This window comes from Hydra vulgaris, chromosome 02 (genome assembly GCF_038396675.1).
Source record: "Hydra vulgaris chromosome 02, alternate assembly HydraT2T_AEP".
NCBI classification, from domain to species: Eukaryota; Metazoa; Cnidaria; class Hydrozoa; order Anthoathecata; family Hydridae; genus Hydra; species Hydra vulgaris.
Genome location: NC_088921.1, coordinates 59,580,001 through 59,604,000, shown reverse-complemented (window position 1 = coordinate 59,604,000; position 24,000 = coordinate 59,580,001). Strand labels below are relative to the sequence as shown.

At 27.0% G+C, this 24,000-nt stretch overlaps 3 protein-coding genes across 11 annotated transcripts in view; 1 reads left to right on the top strand and 2 right to left on the bottom strand.

Moving 5' to 3' along the window:
- The window catches only part of LOC100204458 (ankyrin repeat domain-containing protein 31), a 157,904-nt gene extending 156,579 nt beyond the window's left edge, over positions 1 to 1,325 (top strand). For 5 of the 8 annotated variants that reach the window (XM_065791558.1, XM_065791559.1, XM_065791564.1 and 2 more), the window contains one exon: positions 885 to 1,325. In XM_065791558.1, the coding sequence (XP_065647630.1) occupies positions 885 to 1,001 (117 nt within the window). In that variant the 3' untranslated portion in view covers positions 1,002 to 1,325. The remainder of the gene's footprint in view (positions 1 to 884) is intronic. The other 3 variants (XM_065791561.1, XM_065791563.1, XM_065791565.1) reach the window with 1 other exon arrangement.
- LOC100210900 (ankyrin repeat domain-containing protein 66) lies at positions 1,311 to 3,867 on the bottom strand. Its single transcript, XM_065791569.1, has 3 exons — positions 3,678 to 3,867; positions 2,450 to 2,678; positions 1,311 to 1,415 (listed from the first exon to the last, which is right to left on the bottom strand). The coding sequence occupies exons 1-3, from the start codon at positions 3,823 to 3,825 to the stop codon at positions 1,391 to 1,393; spliced, it is 402 nt and encodes a 133-aa protein (XP_065647641.1). The 5' UTR covers positions 3,826 to 3,867; the 3' UTR covers positions 1,311 to 1,390.
- Positions 3,868 to 4,419: 552 nt separating this feature from the next.
- The window catches only part of LOC101234558 (L-fucose kinase), a 96,728-nt gene continuing 77,147 nt past the window's right edge, over positions 4,420 to 24,000 (bottom strand). For both annotated transcript variants that reach the window (XM_065791566.1, XM_065791567.1), the window contains exons 28-31: positions 6,078 to 6,177; positions 5,591 to 5,713; positions 4,973 to 5,073; positions 4,420 to 4,630 (exon numbers count right to left, since the gene is read on the bottom strand). In XM_065791566.1, the coding sequence (XP_065647638.1) occupies positions 4,550 to 4,630; positions 4,973 to 5,073; positions 5,591 to 5,713; positions 6,078 to 6,177 (405 nt within the window). In that variant the 3' untranslated portion in view covers positions 4,420 to 4,549. The remainder of the gene's footprint in view (positions 4,631 to 4,972; positions 5,074 to 5,590; positions 5,714 to 6,077; positions 6,178 to 24,000) is intronic.

The window sequence follows — 24,000 nt, the reverse complement described above, 5'->3', positions numbered from 1 at the left end:
ATATATATATATATATATATATATATATATATATATATATATATATATATACTTTTTTTACAAAATAGAAAAAGTCCACGTGCATCGGCTCACTCGGCTGCCATTCAACAATATTTTGTTACGCATTGCGTTACCATATTAATCCTCTACCTTTCATCTATTAAATGTTTCGTTATGGAATCAGTCTAATAAATAGGGCGTTGTTTTTGATGTGAGGCTAGCCTAGTGAATAGCGCGAGTTTTCGGAATCTTTTTACCACAGCTTTGTAAACAAATTAAAAATTTATTTGTATGACACTTAGGTCAAAAGACCTACTGGTACGAAATATACAGCTTCTACTTCTGGTTTGAATAGAAAGTTGTACATTCTCCATTAAATCAGGTAAAACTGAAATCACCCTAAAAAGCTGCTAAATACAATTACAATTGTAAAAGTCGTATAAAAAAGCTTCACATGCTCTGTCTTTATAGATCTGTTTTTATAGATCAGTCTTTATAGATTTTTCTAGATATCTTACAAATGCAGGAATTATTACACACTACTTGATGATGTAATAATGTAAATCTTTTGCTGCAAATTTCATACTTATATATATAATACGCGTATTTTTCATTTTAAAGCTTATAAAATACATGTTTGGCATGTTTCGTAATATAATTATTACATTTTCAAAAAATTTAATTTTACAATAAAACTCTGGAATAAATATCAAAAATAGAAGACAAAAAAATATTAACGGACAAAAAATATACATAATAAACCAATAAAATATTATCACAAAATGAGTAAATTATTTTTGTTCATAATATTTAACAATTTTGATTCATAAATATTTAACAATTGAAAAAACAATGTTTGAAATTTTTTCTTTCATTCTGTTTAGGAAAAGAGAAAGATGTACGAAGAGCAAAAAACCAAGATACTTAGAAAGAATTCTTCGTTTTTAGATAGTATACGCCAAGAAATAGATGGTAAAGAAGATGACCAATACAATTTCTGAATGTATTTTGATAATCGCATAACAAAAATGTTTATCCTTTATAAAAAACTTTATACAATAAAAAAATTGATTATAAATTTAAAAAAAAAAAAAAAAAGGCGATAGAGGTACTAAATTTATAAATATTTCCTTATTTAAACAGCGTTTCAGGAATTTTACTTTCGCGCTTTATTATTTTTAAATTATATATATTTTATAAAAAAACATTTAAAATCGATTTTTATATATAGGTACATAATAGATAATTTTTATTTGTATATTTTGAAATTTCTGTAAAGAAGATTTTTATTTACAATAAATACAAAAATATTCGCTAATGAAATATTTATGAGCTGCATAATACTCAAGGATTTCACATTGATATCACGAAACACTAATTTAGAACGAATTTATTTGTCAGCTTTCTTCGTAAGACTAAATAAAGTAAAAATATGATTAAAAATTTTCTTTTTTTTTGTGTTGTCCTCTTTTCTAACAGGAAAACTTTAAGATTAAAAAATTCTCATTTTCCACAGACTTTGTTAACAAGGCCAAAGGCTTTAATTTTAGCCTTACGCTAAGGCCAATTATTAACAAAACTGCATGTAGCAAGTGCTGTGACAATAAAACCGTACAATAAAAACGGTTATGCGCAGAATTCGACGAAGGCAATAAGAAAATATATTCGGAGATATGTATAAAAGCCGAAAGCAAAAATACAATAAATATTTTTGTGCTTAATGCTAACAACTGATATTACATCTTTTAATTAAAAAATATGTTGTTACTAGTTGTTAGCGTTAACTATAAGTCATAAGCATCAACTATCACTATATAGCCTATAAGTCTTTATTACATTTAAGAAAAAGTTCCAAGCAATGAATCAGATATACGTGCTCTATGATATAGGGCACATAATCAATTCACTCTGGCAAAAAACACGCTCAACTGGAGCTGACGTTGCAGGAACTTTGAATCTTGTTTCATTGTGCACTTTTTTTTTAAACGAAAAATCTTTTTCATTAAATTCTAGTGATTTATTCGTTCAAGATTTTCTAAGCTATCTTCTTTGCAAAACCTGATTTTTTCTATTTTTTGGTAAAGGGTTTTTGGATCTGAGGTCTAACACTATTTTTGGTAGATGTCAGAGTGGCTTCTGGAGTTGTTCCTGAGCAAAGGTGAAAGGCAAAAACAATCACGGCCAAGGCCAAAATGTTCACGACCAAGGACTAACAACTCTGATTTTCCATTGGGTTTTCTAAAAACTATTCATGAAATTTATGAATAGCGCTTCATCGAAAATGGCAATTCAGTCCTATTTTATTTTTAAACATATGAGAAGACAAATGTGACGTAAACTTGCCGCCATTATCTTTTGACCACTTAATAATATCGTTAATAAATTAAAGGTGATGATATGAAATGCTAAAGGTACTTAAGTATAAACATTTGAAATAATATTTAAATACCTGTCTAGATATTTGACACATTCCCAATGTCCGTGTATTTCTGCAATTCTTCGAGGGGTTGCACCAAAATCATCATTGCAATCGAGGTCGGCAGAGTAACTTTCTAATAGCTTTAATATTTCAATATTCCCAATCTCTGCAGCACAGTGAGCAGGAGACCATCCCTCTTGCATACGAAGCATAGGATTAGCTCCATTTTCCAATAAAACTTTACAACATTTATAACGCCCTGTGAAAATTTTAAATCGTTACTAGGAATTTTAAATTTGTTTAAACGTCATAAATTACAAACTAAAAAGAGTATTATGATAAACTTAAGTCATTTATTTTATTTTTATTTTGCTAACATCTCTTTAGAATCTCCTAAAGTCATTACCAATTTTAAAAGACACAAAATTTTCTAAATTTCTGTCAAGAAATTTTTTAATAAAAAAGTCGACAGTTTGTATATTTTTGATTAACTTACAAAAAAACCAAAATTTTAATTTACTAACATTACTTGTAAACAAAATTATTTTGTACCATGAATCGTATCATTTTTGTATTTTTATACCGCGGATTGCCACAAAGAGTTTTTTTTCTTATTTTATTGCTATTAAATAGTTTTATTTTAATAGTTTATGCAAGAAGCAAACTGCGGAATTTTTATTTATATTTTTCAAGTTAAGCTTACTTACAAACACTTAATAGCTATTATAGCAACTTACAAGCTACTTAAATCTCTGTTTGATCAGGATCATATTTAAAATTTTGGTACGCGAATTAAGCAACTTCTATACATAGTTCAAGCTCCAAACAAACATACATCCTTAATGACGGTTTTTTATAAATAAAAACTTTATTATTATTATTATTTAGGAAACCAAACTTTATCTAAAATTTTATAAAAATATCACCCTTCATTCAAAAAAAATCTACTCTAATTTACTTTCCATTTTGGACAGGGTGTGGTGAGTACTTTGTGCGGTATTTTCGCTTCTAGATTCTGACCGTCACAATTTTTGGCAAAAGATCCTCATTCGACATAAACACGAATAAATTAATGTTTTGAGCTTGCTCTATACTTGGAAATTACTTGACTTGAGCACCAAAAATCGTAAATCTTTTACTCTATAATCAGATGCTGTTAACTAACATTTGGGTTTCTTTATTTGACATTTTTGTCGGTAATAGGTTAAAACGAGTGTTTTTACATTGTTAATTTTTGTCTATGAACTTATAATTATACCTTGAATGATAGCCCAATGTAAAGGCGCTCTGCCACTAAAGTCGGAATCTGGAAAATTGATAAATTTGTTGCCGTAAGTTTTAAGAAAAGCCTCCAATTGTAAGGAATCCCCATTGGCAGCTAATTCATGACATAAAAACTCTGTCATTTTGAGACTGTAAATAAATAAAATAAATAAAAACGAGTCTGAAAAATCTAAAAAAGCATGATAAAATGTAAATTTTGTTCAATTAAAAATATTTGAAAAAAAGAACAGTAAAAAATTCAGAATTCACACTAAAACGGGCTCAATTAATATTACTTAAAAATAAACACAAAAACAAAACAAAAACGTTCACAAAAAAATAATTTAATTCTATAAAATGTTGGAAGAAGTAAAGCAATTAAATTCTTTAATTAAAAAAGATATAAAGAATTAATTTTAAAAAGATATAAAAACAGATTAAATTTAGTTATATCTACTTTTACAACCCACATCTTCAAATGTTAAGTCCATTGGAGTAGCTTAGTGTCATTTGTGGATATTAACGATGATAAAAGAAAAAAACCGCATAAAATAAAACAAAAAAAGTATTAAAAATGTATTCATTATTTGTGATTATTTGAAAAGTTTTTTATTTCATTGATTTAAAAATATATATAAATATATATATAAATATATATATATATATATATATATATATATATATATATATATATATATATATATATATATATATATATATTAAAAGAATAATGTAAGTTATGCAATAAAAAATTATTTCAAAATTATTTTTATCAATTAAACAAAATCTATCTTTATAAATATTGTAAAGTTTATAAATCTGAAGCGAAAATCCTGACCATGACCGTGTCTAGTCTGTTAACCGTAGTTAGTCTAATCGGTCAACATCAACCATCAAACCTTCCATATCGATCTGAACAGCATGTGCCGTTGCTCTACCTTGAATCAACTAAAAGATAAATACAGCATACGGTGATAATTAGGAGAGATTTTGCAACTATAAGCAATTGTGCACCGAAACATATGCAAGAGAATTTAGAATTGAAGGACATAAAAAGGACTTTGGTAGTTTTTTTTGTAGACTTTGGTAGTTTTACAAAAAACTTTTTATACCTGCAAAGCAGTTTTTTAAAGCTATTAAAAATCAATAAAAAGAAAGAAGTCAAGAAAAGCTCCTAACATTACAATCACAATTTTTGGTTCAACAAATATCAATCTATATATAATTCTATATAATTTTTTCATCAAATATAGATTTAAAGATGTTAAAAAAAAAATCGATAAAAATTACCTCTATTTTGCTCAGTTCTTCCCTTACTTTATCTAACATATTTTCTTCTTTCGTTATTAAATACAAGAAACCTCCTCCACCAGCACCTGCCAATGACTGGCCTTTGAAAAAAAAAATTATAATTTCTTTTTACAGAGATAAAATTGCAACCTTTAATCCTAATCTTAGATCTTCTTTATGCAAATTGAAACACAAAAAATAATCTTAAAAATTTACTAAACTTTATTGTCATATTTGGTTTCAATAAGAGCATTAAAATTAAATTTTTAAATTTCTCACTTAAAAAAATCAAATACTTTTCTCACTTTTGTCATACGTTGATCGAAAGTAAGTATTATGCATAAAATTATCATTTTCTAAAAAAGCTGCTAATTTAAAAAAAAATAAAGCTTTATGTAAGTTTCAAGTTCAGACTGCAACTTTTGGGTAAATGAAATCTATGTATAATACCTGCATATGTAAATCTATATATAAACAACCTCAATCATAATCACAAAAATTCAGAAAAGTTTATTAGACTTTCGAATGTTAGCAAATTAAATTGTAAGTTACCGAGTGAATAAACTGTTTAAATTTTGTATTATAAAATAATAAATTATAAGTTTATCAAACAACTACCATAGACGTATGGTTGAAGCACATCCATTATATTTCGTACAACGCTGGGTTCACAACCATGAGCCATTAATTTCTTTTGCTTCCAGTATTCGTTTAAACAGGCCCCGATCCCAGCCAAGTCTCCTGAAACAAATGAGATAGAGATCAAATAGAATAATCAAGAAAGAATTCAGACAGAGATTTCAACTTAATAAAAGATAAGAAACATGTTTTAAAAAGCTTTTCTTAATATGAAAAATATTTTTAAATTTTGGTATATTTACAGCGGGCACAGATGTAGGTAAGTTATCTATATGACATCTTAAAGACGCCACAAGTCCGTAGGACGTCCTCAAGACGTCCAACAAACTTACTGCGCTCACTGAGTAAATAAAACATGCGTACAATCAAAAATAAATACACGTTACTTTACTAGTAATAAAAAGTGTAAAAAGAGAGTTTAGATAATAAAGACACATTCTACAAAATATACAATCCTATAATTTACCATTTTCAAATGCTTCTATTGATCTTTCAGCATTTTTTACTAGTTCAGCAGCTGTGTAAACTATTTCTGGTATTCTTGCATTCCAATTTCGTAATACATCCTAAAAATTTTACAACACACACATACTAAAATTTCACAATACCTCATAAACAATTTCATAAACCCTAACAGAAAGAAAAAAATTTAGGAAAAAAAAAAAAAGCTTATTATATTGTATGTATGTATGTATGTATGTATGTATGTATGTATGTATGTATGTATGTATGTATGCATGTATGTTTGTATTTTATCTGAGAAAATTTATTAAATTATAGAAGTTAATCTCTCTAACTAAAACTTTACCTAAGGCAAAGAAATTACTCATAAAAATTTACCTGTACTATGTATCACAAAATATATAATTTATTAAAAATACAAATAAAAATGCCCTTGTCATTACGCTATTTGATATACACATACTTTACCATAGTTATTAAAACTTAACTAGTAAGGTTATACAGATATAACAGCATGTATATTTGTAAAAAAGTTTAAATTGTTAGAATCATGCAATCACCCTTTAAATTTAAAAAACTTTTATTAAACTGGTTAAAACACCAATATTCAAAAAGTAACTTAACATTTAAAAAAACTGACAGAATATAATCTAGTACAATCCAAACATTTAGTAAAAATGTTACAACTAAATATAGAAAACATTTTAAAAACCCTAATTGACCAGCAATCTCCAAAAAACCAGAATCTACACAAAATATTCAATGGAAACACAATTAAAATAAGCTATTCCTGTATGCCAAACATGCAAAATAAAAATATTTTATAAGCTGATAAAAAAGGCATCAGTGAAAACCTATAAAATTGTATTAAAAAATCAATGGAACCTCTGAACAATATATGCTTATTTAGCTGCATTGTGTACCACTGTACCATTGTGTACCAAGCAACAGTAAGATCAAGATAAAATGTATATCAACATATACAAGACCTTTATTAAACTAAGGTATGCAAATCATTAAAAATCATTTATCAGAAGTAAGTTCAAAAATGACACTGAATTATCTGAGAAAGAATGGAAAACAAAAAAAATAACTCAACACCTTCAATAAAAAGGAGCGTTAATAAATATTGTAAGTTTACAATCCAGTAGCAAAAACTTGCAATATATGCTTAAATAAGTTAAATTTGAAATATTATTTAAAAAAAGAGACAACCTACTAAATAAAAGATACCGGTGATTAGTTTTTCATTGGATCTTCTATTATTAAAAAGTTCAGAACTCATAGTTTGTAATTTTCAAACGATTTTTATTTTTCTGAATTTGTACTTTATGGAAGATGATTCCCAACAGGGTTAAGGTCATACACACATTAGTATTTGGTAATAATAGACTATATTGTCGTATTTTTATTTATATTGCATTTGAACTAAACATTTTAAAAATATTTGTATACGTATTTGATTTCACTGTATTTGTTGTTCAATAAACTAGGTAACTGTTTTTTTGAGTGAAAAACCAATAACTAGGTAACTGTTTTACATTTTTAAAAGACAAACCATTAAATTCATTTTTTTTGTTTTAACAAATAATCTTTAACATTTTTAGCAATAAAATAATTTAAGAATTTGTTTTAATGTTAATTTGATAAATGACTTAATTTCATTATTTTCTTTAGTATACCATTTTATCAGCATGTTTTTAAAATATAAACGATTTTCTTCAAATTTTTTTTTTTTCCTATTAAATAATATATTTATAGAACAAATGTATTACTTATTTGTAGAGCAAATGTATTACTTATTTGTAGAGCAAATGTATTACTTACTTAATAGAATGAGATAAAAATGTATTATTAAATAGAAATTAGTTAATTAAAGATTTAAGTAACAAAAAAATTGATCACTAGCTATTAACTTAGTAACTTTAAGTTACATATAAAGTTTTTTTCTACAATTTAAAAAGTTTAAAACAGCTTGTTTTCAAAATTAAATTAAATTCTTAAATATTGAGCACTTTTCTACAATCGAGCGTTTAATATTTTTAATACTAATTTAATAAACAACAACATATGCATCTATATGCATATATTGTTTAATAATAATAATAATATATATATATATATATATATATATATATATATATATATATATATATATATATATATATATATATATATATTAATAAACAACAATATATGCATATATATATACATATATATATATATATAGATAAGTAGTAGAAAAATGCGGGTCCTGGCTCATTTTTTTTCAACCATATCCTTAACCATAATCTCACATCATATTTAGCTATAAACATATCCATATTCTCATAAGTCATTTAAACTAGTATGAAATGCTGTTTCTAGCTCATAAAAATTCTTCGAGTTTACATGGATCCAAAGGACCTTAAAAAAAGTGTCTGAACCAAAATATAAAGATAATGGTAACAACCGTAATATATTAATATATTATGGTTACAAACTCTGAGCTAAAAAAATTTGTAATTTTGCAAATTCGAAGAATTTTTCAAGCTATAGCTCATTGATTTCACAAGTGAAATCTACGCATAAACGAAATTTAACCTAAGCGTAATAGCAAATTACTCCTTTTAACTCAGAAAAACTTCCAGATTTCCCAACTTGCTCATCACCAAAAATTATTGTTACTACTAATCTTCTACCATTAGTAACGCTAGGCATGAAGTCATTTTTACCAAAATTTCTGTAAAAAGAGATAGTAGCTGTAGAATCAATTTTTGGTGTTGATTGATACAATAGTCCAGATGATCTATTAGCAAATGAAGTATTAATTCCATTCCATGAAGATATATAAAAATCTACTAAACCAGATGAGCAGTATATCCATCTGCTATTATTTTCGTATCCAGGAAATATTAAATTACTATAGTTATAGGGTTGAATAACTGAGTCATTGTTTTTAGGAGAATCGATTTCGTCATACATGCGTACTCTTGATTCCCACCAATTTCCAGATTTACCGATAACATGCATTCTAATATATTTTAAATAAACACCATTTCTATTACTTGCAGTGTTCAATAATATATATTCATTACCATAAGTTGTGTTCAAATATCTAAATGTGGATGAGTATAGTTTAAGATCTGAAATAAATGGGGGTATTAATGAAATATTTGCTTGTTGTGTTGAACTTATTGTAATAAAAGGTTGCAACAAATATGTAAGTGGATTTCCAGTTTTATTGTTTAATTCAATTTTTAGATTAGTTTTAAATGGTAAATCAAGTGTAAAGTATCCTCCTAATTCAATATTAGAATGCATATTACAACCTTGTAAAGAGTTAGTATAAAATGGTCCACCAAGTGGAGCAAATAATAAATCACAAGCTATACTTCCTATGCAAAGCGTATTATCTGCATATATCCTAATAAATATGTTACTTGATACACTTCCATTAGGATTTGTTCCTTTAAATTCTAACCATAGTTTTATGAGAATACCAGGACCACTATTTTGAATAAAAACTGCTGTTCCATCTGTATTTGCTTCAAGAGTCTGGGATTTTACTCTCGTGCATGTTAAACTTGAATTTGGTACTATTTCTAAACTGCTAGAATTAGGTATTATTGTGTCAACATAATACTTTGTAGCAGCATCATTTGGTTTTGTAGGTTCTGCTACATTTATTAATTTGTTTGTATTCATGTCAATATCACTAGTTGCATTATTTTGCCCATCTCTTCTAATAAACATACTATCAGCTTGAGATGCTGTTAATCCATTTGAAACTACTCGACTTGTAGTTGAATAAGTTGTTGTACGTCCGAATTTATCAACAGGCGTTTTATATATAAAGAAAAAAAAATTAACCATAGATTGTTAGGAATATTCTGAAAATCATACCCTTCATCTAGTTTTTTTAAAACATAGAGACACAAATGTCCACAGAATGAAGTATTTCCAAACTGAACTCTATCACTATTATAATAAACAGAGTCTTTTAAATAATTAACAACTTCGACAGGTGGGGGTTGTGCATAAGAGTCAAAACTTAATTTTTTTTCACCGTCTTTGTACCAGCAAATCCAATGAAAACCCTGTGTACTTGAATCTCCTGTATTTAATATTTCATATTCTTTTCTTTGTGCATTTTTTGGTAATTGATCTCTTACAAATACACCTCTAAAATGTTTTATTTTTAATACTTTTGCTGCTTTGATCAATTGAAAATTTGTTAGTGGTTCATTAGGTAAAATTATCCCTACAACATTGATAAGTTTATAATTATTTCTCATTTTTACTTATAAATTATTTTTTTCTCAAAAAATAATTTTTGGGCTACCCTATGGGCTCTTTGACCTAATTGTCCTATTGCCTAATTGACCTATTGTATATGGATCAGAAGAATCTATAAATTATTTACTTTTAATTTGTAGTGTCCATATGCTAATGTGTGAATTCCGTCTTCTAAAATGACTCTTTTATCATCGTCTGCACTTTATGCTATTTTATTGACCTCTTCTGTGTAAATTTCATGTGAATGTGATCTTATTACATTCATTTTCCTAACTTGATCCACTTTATTTAATAAATAATATTTATAATCTTCATGTGTTATATGATTTTTACAACATTTTTCTTTATTCCTTTACATTTTTTATTTTCTTTACCGTGTACTTTGAAGGAATACAATTTAGATCTTAATCCTACAAATTCTTCAATTTGTGCTCCTCCAGACTCATCTTTAAACAATACAATTACTTTTTTATTTCTTTCAACTTTGAATCCTACAAGTTCTATTGCTGGATGCTTTGGATCAAATTCACTTGTATCAAATTTGCTTTCAATATCTTTAGAAATATCGGAATAAAAGTCTTCTGTTTTAATTTCGTATGCTAAAGAATCAGTATCTGTGAATAATAGTTTTGCTCGATCAGCATATTTTTTCTTTTCGTAATGAAATTCGTACATTAGAGTTTTACTTAAATCTAAAATACACATGCCTAAGTAAATTGGTTTGTTATACATTAATTTGGTTCTCTTCATGTGAATCGCTATTAAATTTTCATCAAACATCGTTCGACTCATTCGAAGTTTGGTCTTGAAGCTAATTTAACAGCTTCATTTCTATTCGTCACTAATCTAACATCAACTCTGTTCTCAATGTTCTCCATTGTTTTTCCAAATACTGAGTTGTTCATCAGTTTGAAAAAGTCTTTTTCAAAATCATTTGTTGCCTTGGTTCTTAGATTAGTATTTAGCTCAATGTATTCGCTTAACCAAGAGCTTTGTTCAAAACTTAGACCTCTATGAATTTTTGTGATCTTTAGACCTAATCTTTCATATAATTTAAGATTTTCATAATGGGTAACATAATTTTTCTTATTTTCGAAGTTAGGGACTAGTTTTTCAACTTTATCAATATTTACTCTTTCAGGAGCGAGTGGATAGTCATTATGACCATCATGTAGATGTTCAGGGTAATCTAAATCTACCATTTAAACCCATGTGTTGGAAGTGGCTTACTCATCACCCATCCATATAGATTATTAGCGTCTAGATATTGGATGAATGTTGATTCTTTGCTTTTGTCATATGCGCCATCTATGTACTTATTATTAGATGTTCCTAATTTATTCGATATCATACTGATTCCACCTCTTATTCCTTTCTTTATCATTAGTATCATATCGTAATCGCTCAACAGTTCTAATTTTACTTTTGTTTTCTTCAATGCTGCATCCCAAGCTAATCCTGGTGATGTGTAATACCAAGCCGGATCTAATTTATAATTTTTCATGAAAACATCTTTAAAATTTTCAAAAACATCTGCTAGAAAAAGCACATCTGAAACCTTGTACAAGTCATGATAATCTCTAAATGTTTTGCAATTAAATTCGTTTCATACATTTTGTGCATGTGAGTAATCATCATCACTAATATCTTCATCGTTCAATTTAGAAAAGAATGATTCTTTTGTGGATAATTGAGTTTCATTAAATTTATCAACAGAGTCTACCCAATCATAGGGATATAAGCCTTTTTTTAGTAATAAATCTAATTGTTTCCCTGAATACAATTTTCTGATATTTTTACATTGCTCTTTTGATAAATTTTTTGATAAAGAATCTAAACTAGAAGGCATAAATCTATAACTGTCTAAGAAACGAATCTGACGCTTTATTTCAACACTCTTTCCATCTTTAACAAACTCTCCAACTTTAATCTCTCTAGAAAAGCTAATATACTTTTTAATATACTTCGTTGTTTGGGATACAGCTCAATTTACCGCCTGATAATTTCTTGATAAGTAAGTGAGAATTATAACCAGATAAATTATGAAATAGTACTGGGAAGAAATCTGGAATTTTATATTTTAAGTTACAACTATTATGAGCAGCACCTCTATATTTTCCAGTAATGTGACAGTGATCACGTACTTTATCATTACCCAAATCTTTTCCGCAAATGTGACATTCAGTTGCTGCATCGAAATCCTTCTTATTTTCATGTGTATATACAATATTCTTTTTAAATTTAATCCTGTTACAAATTTTTATGATATCTTCTTGTAATCTGTCAACAAATATTTGTGCAACATCATCCGTTTCATTACTTGCAGTAAATGAAACTGGATTGCTTTGGTAAAAACTTTCATCGAAACATTTAATGTAGTAGCAGAACGAACTTGGTACATGCTTTTGATACTGTTTAGTATAGGATTCATTAGGATTAGGTTCACAAGTACTGATAGGTTTGATGAAACTTTCAAAGTCAGCATATACTACAAATGGTACTCTCATCGATCTATTGTGATTAGTAAACTGCATTGTCGATTTTGGTGGTGGAAGTTCAATACGCACTGAATCATGTGTATTACAATACGATTTGTGTTTAGATAATGATTCTTCAGAATTAAACCCAAGCAAGCAATTTCTACAATAGTGAATAGCGCTATTTCTCTTAGATGTTTGTGCTGATAGCAATCTGCTTAAACTTTTTATTAAGCAGTAATGATTCGTTTCTCCATTTGAGATTAATAATAAATCTATTAAATGCTGACGATCATTATTCTTTGAAACACGTAAAGGATAAACTGAATTCTTGTATCCGTATATATTCACACTTATATCTTTATTGTTATTCTCAAATTGCATAATTTGATTTAAAGATACTGGAAATTCTATTTTTTCCCAATTAATCTTATTAGATTGTATTTTAAGCTCTTTATCAACTCTTTCAGGATTTTTATCTTTTGGATTTAATGCTCTTGTAACACACCACTTAAAGCATTCATTATCTTCATTTTTTATGTTAATGATTGCCTTTTTAGTTGTTAAGTTTTTGTCAAGTGTAATATAAAATTTAGCTTAAAGAGGATTATACTCTATAGTATTTATATCTATCTTTTTAACAGAAACAAATCTCCAAATTGACATAAGCTGTTGAAATGATGATAAATTTTTTAAAATTCTCAACTTTGCTGTTTCATAAAACTCATCTAAATCTGTTGAATCTAATACAACAGTACTCTTCATTGTAAATGGAACAGTTGTGGTTATAGTTTCTCCTGTTTTAATATCAGTACGCTCCATTTCACAAGTGAGAACTATATTAACTTTTGATTTTCTATTTTCTTAAAGTATTTTAATTGCACTTTTTTTAGCAGCATTCATGAAAGATATAGCATCATATCTTTTTATTCCTTTAACTGGAAACTGATTTGTTACATTCTTAACAGCTGATTGTGATAATTTAAGTTCTATCGGATTTCTAATTCCATATTTTTGATACAAATTTGAAACTGTAGATTTTAATTCATCAAATTTTTTATTCACAACCTTTTTAATTGGTTCTGGAACATATGATACAATCAAATCTGAAAGATAAATAATCTTTTTATTTATTTCTTTTCTAATTTGTGTAATAGGCTGAAAAGGTGACGGAGCTAAAATTGTTGATGATATATCTGGAACAGGCTTATCAAGTAGATACTCTATTCTTATTTGTGTGTTTGATAACTCTGTAATGAGATCGCTTTTTCGCATATTATAATATTTAACTCCTTGCTCTTTAGCGATTTGTTTTAATTCTTTCACCGTTTTATTTTCCATTTTTATATATGTAAGATTTTTTTAATAGAAAAAATCATTTTTCAAAATATTTTTTCTTGTCAATATTTCAAATGAAATCTAAATGCATCCCCATCCTCTATAAGAATTAATAAATAGCATTACTTAATAAATTTTTAATTGAAATTCAATTAAAAATATTTTTCTCTTACTTTAATTTCAACTTCATCTAAATTATTTTTTAACAATTCAATCGCAATTTTATTTTCAAATAAATTATCAGATCCCATTTTTATATATAAAGATTTTTTTTTAATTTTTCAGAATTTAATATTTCAATCGCATTAGAAGATAAATTTTTAAAGCTTTTTCTCTTCCATATAACTTAATTAAAAATTCTAAATAATTTGGAGAATAAAAATATTCTTTCAATTCAGGCAGATATTTATTTGCTTCTTTTATTTTTTCATAATCATATGTGAAGATATTTGGATTATGTGATAATCCACTCTAACTTACTTTATCTAAATTATCTTTTAATATTTCAATTGCATATGGATTAAGAGATAAATAATACTTACTTTATCTAAATTATCTTTTAACAGTTCAATCGCATTTGAATTTTCAGATAAATTTTTCCAATGTACTTTATTTAAATTCTTTTTTAATAATTCAATTGCATTTGGATTTTCAGATAGACAACCCCAGTTTACTTTATTAATATTATTTATTAATATTTCAATCGCATTTGGATTTAAAGATAAAATATCCCAATGTACTTTATCTAAGTTAGCTTTTAATATTTCAATGGCATTTGAATTTTTAGATAAAAATAACCAATTTACCTTTTTTAAATTATTTTTTAATAGTTCAATTGCATTTGGATTTAAAGATAACATTTCCCAATTTACTTTATCTAAATTATCTTTTAATATTTCAATGGCATTTGGATTTCTAGATAACATTTTCCAATTTACCTTTTTTAAATCATTTTTTAATAGTTCAATTGCATTTGGATTTGAAGATAAATAATACCAATCTACTTTATCTAGATTATTTTTTATTAATTCAATAGCATTTGGATTTGCAGATAACATTTCCCAATCTACTTTATCTAGATTATTTTTTATTAATTCAATGGCATTTGGATTTTCAGATAACCAATTAAAATTTATTTTATCCAAATTATTTTTTAACAATTCAATCGCATTTGGATTTGAAGATAAGATTGTCCAATCTATTTTATCTAAATTATTTTTTAACAATTCAATCGCATTTTTATTTTTAAATAAATTATCAGATCCCATTTTTATATATGTAAGATTTTTTTAATAGAAAAAATTTCTTTATATCATTTTTCAAAATATTTTTTTAATTTTTCAAAATTTAATATTTTAATTATATAACCATTATCAATCTTACCATCACGCATTTCAAGATATCTATATCCATGACCAGTTCCACGCATTGCACTATATAAAGATTTATATACTGTTTCTTCTCCTGTTTCTATATTTGTTAATTTAATAGTGACTGGTTTTTTCTTAACTGTTCTTAATCTTTCATATTTTGGATCTATTTCTTTTTTCGCTTCTTTTACTTTTAGGTCTTCCAACTGGTCTTTTCTCATCAGTTGCTTCTGTTGCTTTTGACATGATTGATTCTTTATCAATCAACCCATTATCTACAGCAATTATTAACAATCTAACATAATTTTTAGATGTTTGTGAAATGTTATTTTCTTTTAACAACTTCTGCAAGTTTTCCCTTGTATAATACATTTTTATTATATAAAGATAAAAAATTTTTTAAATCAATTCAAAAAAAAAGTTAATAAACAACGTTCAACTTATTTCTGTCTGATTGAAAGTGTAAAAACTTATCCAATATTACAACAGCAAACGCTTCAGTATCTGCTGGAACAGCTGCATTGAATGTTGCTTTAATTTGTACATCTACTACTGAGGATTCTAATTTTTCTGATTGTCTACTAACATCAAAAACAAAGAGTGGGTATAAATCTTTATAGCCTGAAGGAGTTATGTTGCTTTGTGTTATCAAATCGTTCATTCCATAAAATTTTTCACTAAATACAGATGCATCTCTTGAAAATTGATGATTTGGAAATGATAAGTTATAGTCAGCAGCTGGATATTTTTCTTGATTAAGCATAATGTACATATTTTTTAAGTCACAATGATCAAATATGGAAGAATTAACTTCTTGATTTCCATCCTTATTTGTTTGGAATCCAACAATGATGTACCTTGGTTTTTCTGGAGATGTTTTTACGCTAAGTCTCCAAGAAAACGTTGTAGATTGTGGAACAGTTATAGTATCACACTGCCTTGCGCGAAAAGTTACTGGAAGTGTCACTTTTGATTCAATACTTTTATAAAGATTAACTCTCTCTAAATCTGATGGAATCACATGTGGTATGAACAATGATATTTTATCAAGATTAACTTTTCCTGCAGCTGCAAGAGGGTTTCTAAAAATTGCTCCAGTATCACTTTTTCTAACAAAAGTTAGTGTATGTTTAAATCCGTAAATAACTTTGTTGTAATCATCGCAGAATCCAAAAATGTGTCTTAAAGGTATACAAAATGAAAATGTTCCTTTTGTGGTTGGTTTCTGAATTATGTATGATTGCGTACTGCAAACCCTGAGTTATCAGCAAGTACTGCTGTTGTTGAAGAATCTTTGTACCACAATTGATTTAATCCTTGTGCTAATTGAAAGTCATTTGGGTATTTAAGCATTTCTAACATTGTTGTTGCTAGACCTGGATTAAAATAGTTTCTATATTTTGGTTTGATAATTGATATGATATTTCACTGAATAAATGCATAATACCATTATTTGTAAGCGCCACTGCATCTGCATTAGCATAAGCTGTCCCATCAAGTTTAAGAAGTCTTCCTTCAAACAAAAGATAAGCCTCAGATGGAAGTGTGAACAAATTTTGTTGCTCAATGTTAATTATTTCTCCAGCGCTATTTAGATTTGTGCGAGCTATTGGTTCATATTCATAGAATTCAAATCTTTCAATTCCATCATCCACAATTGGGATTTCAGTAAAATTTAATGCATCAGAAGTTGCCATTTTTTTATATACAATATAAAATAATTTTTTCTTTTAAAATGGAAAATAAATATATAAAATTAATCCAATCGAAGACCGCGGCCTTTTTTTGCTTCTTCTATCCTTATAGCTGTTGATTTTATTGCAGACCCCATCATTATATTATTTATATTTGGTGTAACTTCATCAGCTTTTTTATTTAAATTTGAGATTGTCATTAATCTTATTATTAACGACTGTATTTGGTTGTGAAACTTTAGTAGATGCTTTTCTAATTAATTGTTTTCCTTTTTTAACTGCAACATCTTTAGCAGCTTCTATTGCTGATGTTGAAGTTCTTTCCCTGCTGATTTAGCAGCAGTTATTGCAGTTTTTCCTAAATCGCTAGCAGCTAACCTCTTCAACATAGCTGATGACACTCTTAACTTAAACTTATTCATATTATCATATTCATATTATCATATTGCTAGATTATTTTGTATTGCTTTACACTGATCACTATTCATAATACCTTGTCTTAACAATTCATCACAAATTGCAAGAGCTTCATTTCTTGATCCAGTATTACCTGCTCTCCATGCAGCTATGCGTAATTCAAGCATATCAAGAAGTGCAATAGGATCGCTAGGAAGAATTACTGGTCCTATTCCTGTTCCCTTTGATTCTCTTTAATACTCAAGCATTCTAGTTCTCTTTATGAGAAAAATACAAAGAAATAATAGCTCCCAAATGGGAGCTATTATTTCTTTGTATTTTTCGCTCCGAGATGACTTTGGTTTTCCTGAATCAGTAGTAATTGCATCTGTTTGTATTATTATATCTCGATAATTGTGAAGATCATCTATATTATATATTTCCTTATTAGGATTAGACTTTGTTAGTAATTCCCAAAGACCAGGAGTACCTATGTATTTTATTCCATCTATATCTATATCATCATTATTAATTAATATTGGAACTTTTCCTATAAAAAATTTACCCTCTTTAGAATGTATTCCAAATGTAGTGTCTATAGACTTTTTACTATAAGTATACATCCTAAGATAGCCTGTTGCAATTTTTGCCAACTTTAAAAATTCATCAGAAGGCATTATTTCTTTAGATCCATAAGTAAGTATTTCAGGATATGCATTTGAAAACGTAAGAGCAAATTGATTAGCTTGATCTTGCAATTTAGATATATCCTCCTTTATTCCAGATTGATTATTAATTAATGGCTTGTACAATTTTGACAAGTCTATCTGCAAATTAGAATCTCCAATCTTTTCACTAAGATGATTCTGCTGTATTCTTTTTTTACTCTCTGATAATTCTTTTACAATTTGATCTCTCTTTTCAGAGTCTGTAATTTTTAAAAATGACATTTTGTTTTTATATAAAAAAGATTAAAAACACAACATAATAGTTTATGCTGTGTTTTATGTTTTACATTACGTTTTACGTTTTAGCAAACTATTTAAATAATCAATATTAAACGTTCCACAATTCTTTTTAATCTCAAAGTCTTTATAAATGATATCATTTGTTTCTAATAATCTTAATATAAGTGCCATTGATAAATTACTTTTTATTAGTTTTTTTTCTTTGAAATCACACTCTAATTGAAGTACATATTTATCTATAATTCTTAATTTATCCTGTTTTTTAAATTTATTCCATTGTTTAAGTAATTTTTTAATGTCTCTTTCTACACAATAAAAATCACTATCTTCATTCCAGATAAGTTTATAAAGTTTATTTCTCTCATCATCACTATAAGTTGATGGTATCTGAAAGTTTCCATAATCAGTGATAAATATAGAGTGACTTCCTGAATCAACAATAAAACCTCTTTTCCAAATCCAAGAAGTTCCAAATATTTTTTTTTATTCAAATCTCTTTCACGTTTACTACATTCTAAAAAAAAGAACGGATATAAATGTCGCATCTCTTATTATTTGTCAATAAAATGTTAAGTGACTATTTTTTTATTAAACCTACTTTGAATTACTTTAATAGCTTTTTCTCTCCCTTGGTCGATTAGTGACAACTTTGTTTGTTCATCAATTTCATTTTTAACTTTTATTCTAATTTGCTCCATCATTGTATGAAATTTTTCAAGTTCACCAAGTATTAACTCAAATTCCTTGTCATCAATATGCCCATCTACTAAAGCTTTAGAAATATAATTGCTTATTGTATTTAGTTTTGAATCAGCAAGCACTTTATTCTTTTCATGTTTTTCTGCTTTTAAATTCATTTTTTTATTAACTTGTCCACCTATTATTGATAACACACCTGCTCCTAATGCTGCACCTTCACATGCAATAACTACTGGTGCTGCAATGATTGTTGATAAAAAACCAATTCCAATAGTTCCAAGTGCCATAGTACTTGCTAGTAATGCATTATCAATTGCAGAAATTATTTTTACAGCTCTATGATATTTTTTACTCAGCGTTATTCTCTTTTCTCTCTCACGCTCTATTTCTTTTTGAATCTCACCAATTTTTTGTAACCGATATGATTTTTCTTCAGGTGCATTAGGAAGAACAGGGTAAATATTGTTATTCTCAGTAGGTATAGCTGAATAAATGTTATTGTAGATTTTATTATTGTATTCCATTTTTAATAAAAAAATAAAAAAATTAACACAATAGATCTCTTTTTTTTATTAACACATCAGAATAAGATTTACTTACAATTGTTACTATAATATCATCAACAGACTCTGCTATTATACAATCTTGTAAACTTAACATTTTTAATTTAAGTTCATGTTTTAATGAAACTAATGCAACACCTTTATTAACTACTACACCAAACTTTAAAAGAATATATTGATGTGATAGAGATTTTATTGTAAAGTCGCGTTGTGCAAATACATCATATCTTTCATTTATTAATATTGCAGGATGCTGTAAATTTTTATGTGGTTTAAAAACTATAGGAAATGGTTCCGGTTGTTTATATTTGTTTATAAATTTATGCACTGGCATGCTATTTGGCATTTTATTATATATAAATTTTATTATATATAATTTGAAAATCAAAGAATCATATTTAAAAATGGAGAATTTGGTCCTAATAATAAATCTGATCCTGTTGATGTATAGCCATTTCCACTACGTAAGTACAATCCATCACCTACAGAACTTCCTTTACTCCATGGTCTCAAATATAAACCAGATTTTGCACATGTTAATTTAACTCCTTGTCCCTTCTTTTTCATGTACACAATACCATTTCCAGCAATTTTATTAATCATAGTTGATCCAGCTGCTGAGCCTACTGAGCCTCCTTAAAGCAGTCCTGTTGCAAGTGGTGGTATAACTCTTGATGCTAAAGAACCAAGAAACGGTAAAAGTGCACCAATAAATCCACCTTTTATTTTAGAATTGTGTACTAGTTGTGTTTTACTTAAAATAATTGATACACCAGTACCTTTTTCATATGCTTTTCTAATACAATTCAATTGTGTTGTTGTTACAGCTAATACATGTTCACCATTTAAATCTGAACACGATAACTTAATACTAGCTCCAATACCACATTCAATTGCATTTTTAATTTTTTCTATTTGGTTTTGTGAAAGATTTACTTTAATATTAGTATATTTACTCATTTTGTTATAGTTAGATTATTTTTTTTCTCTTATATGAAATCTAATAGCTAATTTTTCTCCTCGTAAATTTATCAGATTTCCATCTTGATCAACCAATTTAGTCTCCATCTTTGAAATTGTTTTTAGTGTTATTGGTAAGTAAATTAAGTTTAATGGCTCTTGAATAATTTTATATCCAGGACCAACACTTGGGAAAAATGAATATATAACGTTTTCTGTTGCTCCATTTACATTAGATGATGCTATTATATCATTTGTTACACTTATGCTATTAATACTTAAAATGTTTACTATATTATCTGATTCATAAAATCCTGTTGAATATACTTGACTGTTAAAACCAAGAATAGATCTAATTGAATTTATAGGTCTAAAATCAACTTTATAACCAGCTTCAATATTTAAAGTTGTTTTCAATGTGTTATTATCTGCTGAAAATATAATACTAGTTTCAACTCCATTAATAATTTTACTATTTTCAGTAATTTTTTCCACAATATACTTATTTATACCATCAATCTCATAACTACCTTCTAGAATGTTTATATCTATTCAAGTCACTCCATTATCTGAACTATATCTAAAATTGTTATTTGAAGAATCAACATTTGGAAAACTGTAGAATGTATCAAGACCAACTAATGCCATTTCATAATCTTTATCTTCACTTAGTTGTATAATAGGAGCAAACTCTCTTTTATATGACTACTTTTATCATTCAATATTATATACATTTTTTATATACAAAAAAATTATTTTAAACTTTAGATGGAAAATAAAAATTATCTAATCCACTTCTATATTTTCCATTATCTATTTTAGAAGATAAATCTATGACAACAAATCCATGAAGTTCTGACCAAGCATACTTACAAAATCTTTTAAACTCATCTTCGTTCAAATGACTAGAAACATGATCTCTATAAATATGACTTAAATTCTTTGCATCTTGAGGAAATAAACAAATAAAATTGGCATTTTCTCTAATAGTTTGTCTAGGTAACATAAAATAATTTTGTGCAAGATAGAAACAATCTACATTACTATGTCTTCCTCTTATAAAATATTTTTCACACTTATTTTGTTTTGTTAATTGCAAATCATCAAATATCATTAAATTATTCTTGTTAATGTCAAGATCCTACATCTTCATCTGTTTCAAAAAACTTACACTCCATATCTGCTTTATCTTTCAAATTTTTTGAAACTTCTGCAATTACAAAATCTGGATTTGCATTAAATTTTTCTTTTTGGTCTTGTAGCTTAAATAGTTCATTAATAATTTCTTTTGGCAATTTTTTTTCAAAAGAGCTTTTTAATATTTTGTATTCTGGTTGAAAAAGAGACTTTCCAAAAACTTGTAAATTATTATAATCTAACCAACCAGGTCTTAAAAGTAGATTTGATAATAAAGTAGTTTTTCCACAACCTGACTTTCCAACAATAATTCCTCTTATACTTTTTGGTAACAACTTGTTATTACTTCGCTTATTTTTATTTACTTTCCATGAATAATCTATAATATCCATTTTTATATATAAGATTTTTTTTATATATAAAAATGTACTGTGTTAAATGTAAAAACAAAACAAATACACTAAACTTGCAAAATGTTGTGAGTAAAAACAATAGAAATATGCAACGTGGAACTTGCGCTATTTTTGGAACAACAAAAACTCAATTTGTATCATCAAAAAAAGGAGGAGATTTAGTGAGTTCAATTAATTCAATAACTAAAATAATAAAATTACCATGGGCAAAGTTCCCTGGTGAAATGCATTTACCTGGAATGAATTTTGTTGGTCCTGCTACTAATTTAGATGAACGATTAACTTCTACTGATGCATATAAAGAATGGAGTAAACCTATAGATAGAGTTGATAATGCAGTATACCATCACAATCTTGCTTATAAATACTTCGATGATACTGCAAATAGAAATAAAGCTGATAGAATTATGATTGAAGAAATGGATTCTATAAAAAATCCAACAATACGTGAAAGAATTGAACGAGGTATTATAAAACCTATTATATCATCTAATGCAAAATTTGGATTAGGTTCTTTGAACCCATATGAATTGGGTGTTGAAACTACTCAAAAAAACTACAAACGATATAAGAAAAAGGGTAAAGAATTAATTCTTATGGATCCGAAGGATCTGAAATGGACTGACGAACTTGCAAACGAACTTCATAAACCAGTTGTAAAACATCTCAGAGAAAGAAAAGTGATTGTAAATGGATTGTAAATGGATTGTAAATGGAATCGATGAAATATGGGCTGCTGATTTAGTTGACATGCAATCTTTCTCCAAATTCAATGACGGTATAAAATACTTATTAATGGTGATTGATGTTTTTTCAAAGTATGGATGGATTGTTCCATTGAAGTGTAAAACTGGAGTTGATGTTGCTAATGCTTTAAATAAAATCTTCCACGAAAGAAAATGTCAAAAAATATGGGTAGATAAAGGCTTAGAATTTTATAAGCATGTTAAAGCTCTAGGCGTTGAGTTATACTCAACTGAAAATGAAAAAAAAAGTTGTGTAGTTGAACGTTGGAATAGAACAATGAAAGATAAAATGTTTAAGTACTTTTCAGCTAATTCTACTAGAAAATATATTGACATTTTAGATGAAATGGTAAATAAATACAATACAAAGTATTCTTCAATTAAAATGACACCAGTTGAAGCTAGCGCTAAAAAGAATGAAAATATTGTTTGGTTCAATCTAAATAGAAATGTACGATCAGAGTCTGTAATACAGTGGTTCCCAACCGGTGGTCCATGGACCCCTGGGGGTCCATATGAACTTTTGAAACGGACCACAAGGTAAACGTAAATTCAAAATAAATTTGAGTTATTAAATTTTAATTTTGATATTTTTCTCTGTCTTAAAGAAAAAAATAATTCTTAAATTCAAAATGTAATTCATGCTAGGCAACATATGTTGCACAAAATCTGTGTAAGCCAATTCGACGTTAACTGTCAATGACTTGCCGACCACTATGAAACAATAAATACTTTATATTATTCTTACATCCGTAAATTTTAAATGCTATATAAAATTATCTTATCTTATGGTAAAAATATTTTTCCTAACTAATTGGTTTGAAAGAAAGTAATTTGTATTATTTTCTTTGAGTAGTCAAGAATATACTTCTCTCAAATGAATTATAC